The 8,464-nt window shown below is 52.6% G+C and overlaps 1 protein-coding gene across 4 annotated transcripts in view; it reads left to right on the top strand.

Moving 5' to 3' along the window:
- The first annotated feature begins 4,238 nt into the window (after positions 1-4,238).
- LOC140904058 (zinc finger protein 385C) overlaps positions 4,239-8,464 on the top strand; it is a 195,057-nt gene continuing 190,831 nt past the window's right edge. For 3 of the 4 annotated variants that reach the window (XM_078850756.1, XM_078850755.1, XM_073326283.2), the window contains exon 1: positions 4,241-4,304. In XM_078850756.1, coding sequence (XP_078706882.1) covers positions 4,259-4,304 — 46 coding nt within the window. In that variant the 5' untranslated portion in view covers positions 4,241-4,258. Of the gene's footprint in view, positions 4,305-8,464 lie in introns of all 4 variants that reach the window. The other variant, XM_073326288.2, reaches the window with a different exon arrangement.

Below are 8,464 nucleotides of genomic sequence, written 5' to 3'. Positions count from 1 at the left end.
AGTCCTGTCTGGGGAGCACCGCGGGGCCCCTCCTGAGCAGGAGGCTTCATGGCACTGTCCAAACACACTGGAAGAGACAGTCCCTGCCCTGCGGACCAGACACACCGGGGCTGGGGGGTGACTTGCCAAGGTCTTGTGCAAGGTCAGCGGCAGCCCTGCCCCCTGGAGCGCGCTACGTCTCAGTCAGCAAGACACCCGTCTTGGCAATTGAACCTCAGGTGCGCCTGTGACCCTGGTGCATCCTTTAAGTGGCTTCCATGGTTGGCTTCCTGGCATCAGCTTTCGGTTTGGGGTGCAGAACCGCCCCCCCCTTTTTTTTTAAACAAAAGCATGAGTGTCCTTTTCAACAGGCCTGTCTCCCCTCGGCTGGGATGCTCCGGCGTATCCTGCAGGTGTGTCCGGTTCTCTGGAGCGTGCCTCCTTGGGCTGCCCTGCTTCCCTCGCAGTTCAGGGCTTGGGCCTGTTCCTCTGACACGCTGTTAGCAGCTGTGTCATTCCGTTCTGCTTTGCGTCTTCCTCTCTGATACCCTGGCTTGTCCTTGACCATGCGTGATGGTGAGTTACAGCAGCCAAGTCCAACTGGATTTTGTGAGATTTTAACATGCAGCTTGCTCATTCCTTGCAATTCCATTTACTTACCTCCCTTGCAGACCCAGAAAAGTGAAGCTCCCTGGCAGCATGAATGCTGATTCCCGTGATAGTGGCTGGTTTCCGTATCGCGGCTCCAGTGTGTTCACATCCAACTCGCTGCACAACAAAAATCTTAGGACACGATACTGTGTAAATGCTCCGCCAAACAAAGTGACACCTAGTCAGGGTCTTAATGGGCTTCCTAAAGTGCTCAGGAGCAGGAGGGTTTTGGTTTGATTCAGAAATCCCTGCACTCAGGCTTGGCAAATATATCGTGAAACCATAGAATCATAGAATATCAGGGTTGGAAGGGACCCCAGAAGGTCATCTAGTCCAACCCCCTGCTCAAAGCAGGACCAATTCCCAGTTAAATCATCCCAGCCAGGGCTTTGTCAAGCCTGACCTTAAAAACCTCTAAGGAAGGAGATTCTACCACCTCCCTAGGTAACGCATTCCAGTGTTTCACCACCCTCTTAGTGAAAAAGTTTTTCCTAATATCCAATCTAAACCTCCCCCACTGCAACTTGAGACCATTACTCCTCGTTCTGTATCCATAGATGGGGAAAGTGGCAATGAAATTATTGCATTAGACCGTTAATGCTTGGAGACTGTGGCTTTCAAATGGGACGAGGGACAGTATTATCCAGTGGTTACAGCAGGGGGATATTAGGTAGCTCTCCTGGGGGTTGTATTCTTGCAGCTGATTGGCTGTATGGGCTTGATTAAATCACATTGCTGCTCCATGCCTCAGTTTCCCCACCTGCAAGATGTGGGTAATACTTGCTTATCCCCCTCATTGTGTGTGAGGGTTAATTAATGTTTGAAGAGCTCTTTAAAGGGGAGAAGCACTGTGCCAGAACTGCAAGAACACTCCCTCCTGGCCTCATCTCCTGCTTTTTGGAGAGCGGAGGAAGGCTAAGCCATAATTGTCAAGTTTCTGACAGCTCAGGTAATGCAAGGTTTGAGATCCATTAGAGAGTCTGTAATTATTTATAGGGAGAGAAAATCCTGCATTGTAAAATCAGATAGCATAGCAAATAAATGCTCTGGTGATGGAGAGAGGGTTCTTCAAAAATAAAGTAATTTATAATCACAGATACCCAGCAGTGCAGCATCTCCGCACTTTAATCTTGGCTCTCTGGCCCTGATCCTGCAATCATATCCTAGTGCAGGATTGGGACCTCTCTTTGTGCCCCTTAGGCAGAAGAAGATCCATGTCACAGGGTCACCTGGGTAAATTCTAGTCCCCATTGACTTCATTAGCGGTTACACCAATGTTCCCGAGAGCAAGATTTGCTCAATAGATGCTAGAGCTAGACATAAGCCAGCTGGGTCATCACTTCCATCTCCTGACTAACGCAGGACTGTCCTCTGTCCTGATCCCCCCTAAACTGCATCTGACCCGACAGCTCTCCCAGTGACCCTCTTTGAAAGCCAGTGGGAGCTGGTCTCTTTGAACAACCTGAGCCATCCCTTTTCAATGTGGGGTCGAGCATTGTTTTGTCTTGGCATCGATCTGTAGCAACCGTCTAAGAGCTCGTGTGTGAGCTCCATGTACTACGAATAGTTGGCGTGCCCTGGGATAACTCCCCACTGTCTAGTTCCATGGCTTCATTAGTGATTGTCAAGAGCTTTGAGCATGTTATGCAGAGCATAGACGGTCTTCTCTTTGGGGCAGGAACCACGTCATCTGTGCCTTTATACAGCGGCCAGCACAACCCTGCCCTGCTTAAGGGTTCGAGGAGCTGCTGCAATAGCAAACGCAGGTTTTTCCACTTTGAAAAGACGTTGAGCTTAGCAAAACACACGGCACGGCAGCGAAGAAATCTCTGCCTCGGGGGTGCCCTGCAGTCTGTTTGCTGCAAATGCCATTCCCAGCAGCCAAGCTGTTGCTTCTTAAACACTAGGCACCTTCTGGCTGTTGTGGTTTTTTAAAAAACTGAACAAAACAAAACAACACCGTTGCTTGTACCTCCCTCCCCGCCAGCCAGTGACTGTCTGGTCAATTCTGCCCTCCCTGCCCATGCTCCCAATGCCATAACGTACGCTAGGCGAATAATAAACACGATCTGCAGCCAGATCACAGCTCCACCAGCCAACGAGGCTTTTCAGAGCCCAGCATGGCTGGCTTGCAGCTCTTGCCAATCGTGCCACTTAGGCCTGTCACTGTGGCTAAAGTTTCTGGTTGTAGGTTTTGTTTTTTTGCTGCTGCCCAGAGCTAGGGTACTTGAGGGCATTGTCCCTGTGCCCTGAGGGGAAGAGAAAAGGGCAGGGGGTAGGACTTAAAAGGGACCCAAGCAGTGTCTGACATAGTAAGTGGCAAAGATCCCACGCACTGTATGTAATGCAAGCCTTCCTCCCCCTCCTGCCTTTGGGCTCAGCTGGACCCCGCTGCGTTCCCAGCCACCTCTGCTTCATGAGAGGAACACCTGCTTCACTTCCAGTTTTGGTAGAAATTAGAGGAAATTGTAACATCCTTTGGGGAACAGACCAGGGCCCATGTAGCCCTGCCTCCTCTCACCAAGAGGGGCCATTCCCAGCGGCTTCAGAGAAAGTGCAAGAACCCTGCACTAACGGAATAACCTGCCCCCAGGGGAAGTTTCTTCCTAACCTCTGTCCATCAGGGGTTGACGAGAAACAGGAGTGTTTGTATCAACTCAAAACTCGTGTGTGTTTGTTTTTAAATCCTCAGTATTAAAGCTCTGGATGTTCTCATTATCCATATAAATCTCCAGTTCTTTTTGGACTCTTGCTCAGGTCTTGGTCTCAATGACATCTTGTGGCGGTGAGTTCCAAAGGCTAATCAGGTGTTGTGTAACTCTAAAAAAGCAGGGAACATGGCGGCATCCTGAAGGTCACAGATTCTGACATGTTCCCCTCCCGATAACTCCCTGTTCAGGAGGAACCTCGAGCTGCCTGGCATGAAGCAGGAGGGGCAGCGTGGAGGCCTGTAGGCCGTCCCCGGCCATGTAGTTCCACCACGTGGCCCGTGGCTACTTTCCTGTTTAATTCAGAAGGGCATCCCTCCTGGGGCAGGCGCCCGCACTGGTCTGAACGGAGGCGGGCAGGACGGCCCCTCGCTGGCTGGGGACGTGGTGCTCACCGGGACCTGCCCCTGTGTGTTGGTTTCAGGTGGCCCCCCCAACTTCCTCCAGGAGACACCCCCACAGGCAGGACCGAGGTGCCTGATCCGCTCTGCCCGCTGCTGGGGGCGGGGGCAGCAAGCTGGGGTGGGGCCCAGGAACCCCCCCCCCCTTGTGAGCCCAGGGTCAGCCCCCTCCTGAGGCAGCCCTGGCCCTCCAGGCAGCTCCCCGACTCTGCTCCCTCGGGAAGAGCCCCCCAGTGTCCACAGCGTGGGGGGCCCCGGGGGGCACCCAGAGTTCCCCCCCCCCAGGCTGCTCTCCTGCATCCCTGCCCTACCCCGCGGGGTGCAGGCCGGGGGCGCTGATGGGCCACCAGGGGCGCGAGCCGCGGGCGGGCCGGGGGGGGGCGGGGGGCAGGAGAACCAGCTGCTCTGCTCCGCTCCCCCCCCGGCCCGCCCCTCCTCGGGCGCGCGCGCGCGCTCCCCAGGCCCCAGCGCCCTCTCCGGAGCGAGCGGCGGCGGCGGGCGGGCGCGCGCGCGGGGAGAATGTTGCCCGGCGCGGGGGCGGCTGCCCGGCGGAGCGGCCGGCCAGGTGAGCGGGGGCCGGGCCATGCCCGGGGCTGGGGGGGGCTGCTGCGGCTCCGCTTGCTGCACCCCCCCCCCCCCGGCCCCAGCCGCAGCTGTGCAGAGGGCGAGGCGCTGGAAAGCGCGGCGCGGGTTCGTTAATTAAACTAATGAGCCCCAGGGAGAGGTCTCCGGGGGGGGGGGCGGGCGCGTGCACAGACGGGACGGGGGGGGGCAGAATAGTTTGTTGCAGCCGCAGCAAAAGTTGAGGCAGCCTGAGACCCGAGCCCCCAGCGCCCGCCCGCCCCTCCGCAGGCTCCCGGGGCTTCGCTCGACGTCCCTGGGGGAGCCGGGGCGCAAGCCCCGACTGCAGGTGGGAAATGCCCCCCCCGGGCCGCGGGCTTCCGCCTGCAGAGCCCGGGCGGCAGGGCCGGGGGTGGGTCGGGCTGCGGAGCCCGGGTGGTTCCGTGGGACGCTTCCGACTCTGCTTTCCAGCCATTTGCTCGGGCATGACCCCCGAAAACACGGGGATGGAGCTGGAGAAAGAGGCCTGATTCTGCTTCCTCGTAGGCTGGTGTAAACCAGGAGATGGAGCTGCTCCACCTGGAGTCAAAGGTGTCAGAGCGAGTGAGGACGGGACACCGGAATCGGGTCCGTTGTTTGCAAGTGGCTGTCCGCAAGGCAGCCCTTTGGAGGCATCGGGTTGTTTTCCTGCTTTGCTGTTGCTTCCTCTTTTGTTTGCGCCTTGCCGCTGGAAATGTCCAAGGTTCCCAGGAAACTGGAGTTTGGGGGCGTCTGGCCCCCTTCACGCTCCCCAGCTCCTTCCACTCCTAACCCTGCAAACTTTCACTCCTCTAAGGCAACACAAACTCTTGCGATCTCAGCATATTTGAATGAATCCAGTCTCCTTGAAGATCACGGTTGGGTTGCTTGGTCTTTTATTTGTGTGTGTGTGTGTGTGATGCAAGTGCGGGGAGATAAAACTTTACTTTTTCTTTTAAAAAGTGTGAATTTGGCAGAGAAACCTGCTTTGAAGATCTTAAAAGAAAACGGGGTTCTTTAAACCCCCTTTCTTGTTGCCATGGGTGAGTAATTCATTTCAAGAACCATTTATCTTGGGAAAAGGGCGGTTCGTTGGTGACATCTGTGCAGTCTGGATTTTATTGCTGTGATAATAACTCCCATGTCCTGGGACATATTAGCAAAGTTGTCAGCCTGCTGCAGTAAGTGTGCAAAGTCATGTAATCTACGCACCCTGCAGTTCGGTGGCTGGCTGGGAGGGTGCTCCCAGTGGTAGATTTCATTCAGTAGTGGAATGGTTTATGTAGAAAATCAAGCCTCAGCTTTCTGGCTCTCTCCACAAGGGGTACTCAGCTTTTAAAGGAAAAGCCTTTTGGTGAGTCCTCATGAAAGCATTTTCTGTGAGTGCTTTGGGTAACGAGTGGGGCATTGCTTCAGCCTGCGTAGGAGTGGATTTCCCATTATGAAACAAATGTAATTCTAGCATGTTAATGTCAGTGATCAGCAATTACTTAGTCCCCAGAGTGTCACTCCTGTCCGGACGATTTCTGACCCTCTTGTCCTCCGATATGTTGTTCAGGTCATTTTATTACTCACTTGATAGCTGCATAGTTACTACTGTGAATTTTCCTGGGGATTGTGCGAGTGGTAGGGCTGGAAATCTTTTCCTGAATAGTAAATCGTAAGTATCTTAAAAAGAAGCTACGTGTCTGATTTATCTTTGGCAGAACACCCGAGCTGAACTGTCAGCACTTAATGCCAAACGTATTAGAGTCAAACGGGGAAAAATGAGTCCGTTCCCTGAGTCTGAAAACAGAGCTTGATGGGGTTGTGCAGCTGATTTCTCCCCCCCCCCCTTTTTTTTTTTTCTCAGAGACAGAAGTTCAAACTTAAATGCATCTGCTTTTACCAAGCAAAATGGGGTGAAGTCTCTGGTTCTGGGTTGAAGTGAGGTCTCTAGGCCTGGTTTCCCGGCATGGGAGGCTGTGTTAGAGGGCTTATGGGGAGTCACTCACCCCAGGCAGAGGGTTAGCAAAATGCCGGTGCACCACTTAATGCCTCTAATAACCTGAGCCTGCCAAGTTTTATGCCTGTGCTTAACCTAACGCACCAGGCATCACCCCTCTGAAGCTGCTGGGGCTGGCCGCATTGCGTAAAGTTAGCACGTCAGAAAGTCTTTGCAGGATTGGATCACTGGAAATTTACATAATGTATCGGTCTGGTGCTTGGTGTCTGCACAGGGTTAATTTCACCCTAGGTACTGATCTGAGCATCTAAGTGTGTGGTTTGGATAGTCTGTATAAGCTTCCATGTTTGCAAATGGCGCGCTCTCTTAAAATAGCCCTGCGCGGCTGGAAGCTGGTGCAAGATGTAAGAGGCATGAAACAGATGAGTCTGTGTCCTCGGTTTCCAGCTTGATTGAGTGTTTCTTCACCAAATAACATCAGTAAATCGCACAATCATTTTTTTTTTTTGAGTGGCTGCAGGTGCTTTCAGATGGAGCCATCCAGCCAAGTGGTGGCTCTTGGAGCAATCTGTTCTGTTTGTCTAGCACAGTGCTGTGGGATACTGAGAACAGAACAGTAAGTATGTTTACTGTGAAATGTAACTCTCTGGATGATAAAATTTGAATGTCCTGCCTTGAATACCACTGAATTGAGCAATGGGCTCAGGGCATTTTGTTTTCTGTACATATATTTAAAATAAATTCTCTTATGCTTTCAAATAGGAGAAAAAATAGGTCTTCAGGATGAAATTTTATAGGATAGTTAAATTACGCTGGCCTATAATTAGTAGGTGAGGATGCACTTGCAAAAAATGGCAAAGCTGTTGCAATTGCATCCTGACGCACTGGCCTTAGCACTCCTCAGCTCCTTCACCAGCTCAAGTGATGGTTTTGCGCTGGCAAGGTTTTTAACTCCAGATGTTCAGAAATCGTGAGCTCCAGAAATGCTGGGTGGCCGGGTTCTTGTTTCCTTCTAATTGCTGAGCCTGTAGCAGGTCATGCTTTTCTCAAGCTTTTCTCTGCGGCCACAAGGGCCAGAAATGTCCTTTTACAATGAAATCTGAGATTCTCCCATAACCACATGACTCCTGGATTTGGGGCTTTGACACCAAATATTTTGAGACCCTCTAAAATCATGACCGCTTCGTAAGAAGCAGAAGCTATGAGCAAAATTCCCGTTCATATTGGTGGGAGCAATATTGTGCTTTAAAGGTTAAACACATTGATGGGGAGGTCCTATATTTATTGCCTTTAGGGGCAAATTCTTTGTGTGGCTTGCCTCTCTCCCCCCTTGCATTTGGCCCTTTCATTTCGAAGCAGCTGTTTTATGCCATGTCCAGCCTGTCTTGTGTAGGTTCCGTTGTTTGTCATCATACAACACGTGAGCGCGTTAGGGTTGTTTTGTTTTGAACAAAGGCGATCAGCGTGCAATGCAGTTAAACTTGGAGAGCTGGTCCTGCTTTTCCCTCTGCATCCGAACCGCCCAGTTCAGTCCATGAGGAGCAGAACAACTGGGGATTTTCCCTGCCCCCTTATTTTGGATGGCTTCCGCCCGTAAACTGACTCTCAAGGGTCTTGTGCAGAGCTAAATAATAACCAGCAGCAGAAAGGAGGACAAAAATGGCCAAGTACAGTCTGAGGAGGCTGGTTTAGGAGGCAGTTGCAAAGGAGGAGGCTCTTGCACCTGCCGTGGTTATCAGGACCAGGAATGTGGTGGTGTTGCGCTCCCAAGCCCAGGGGGCGTTTTGAGATGGGAGGTTTATTTAGCTTAGGATCAAACAGACAGACTAATAAGCTGGCACAAGCCCTATGGCTGCCCTGTCCTTTAGGAACACACAGAAGTCTGCTGCTACAACCAGAGCTAGTCCCTTTGACCCCCTCCACAGACCGTCAGTGCTTAAAGGGGCAGGGCACAGGTCACTTTAACCTGACATTCCCTGACGGGTGCTGTCCTCGCTCGGATCGGTGTGCCCGCTTGGGGATCTGCACAGGCGGGGGGATCCGACTGTAGGATCGGGGCCTGGGTGCCAAATCCAGCAAAGCTGGGGGTGGGGATCTGGGTTCGGATTTGCAGACTCGAGCTATTGTGTCCTGCGGTTGAATCTTGGTGAACCAAAAGGGAAACCTTTTCAGCAAAAGATGGTGATAGACCATTGGTTAAC

This window comes from Lepidochelys kempii, chromosome 27 (assembly GCF_965140285.1).
Source record: "Lepidochelys kempii isolate rLepKem1 chromosome 27, rLepKem1.hap1, whole genome shotgun sequence".
In the NCBI taxonomy this organism is placed as follows: domain Eukaryota; kingdom Metazoa; phylum Chordata; order Testudines; family Cheloniidae; genus Lepidochelys; species Lepidochelys kempii.
This window is presented reverse-complemented; position numbering and strand designations above follow the sequence as displayed.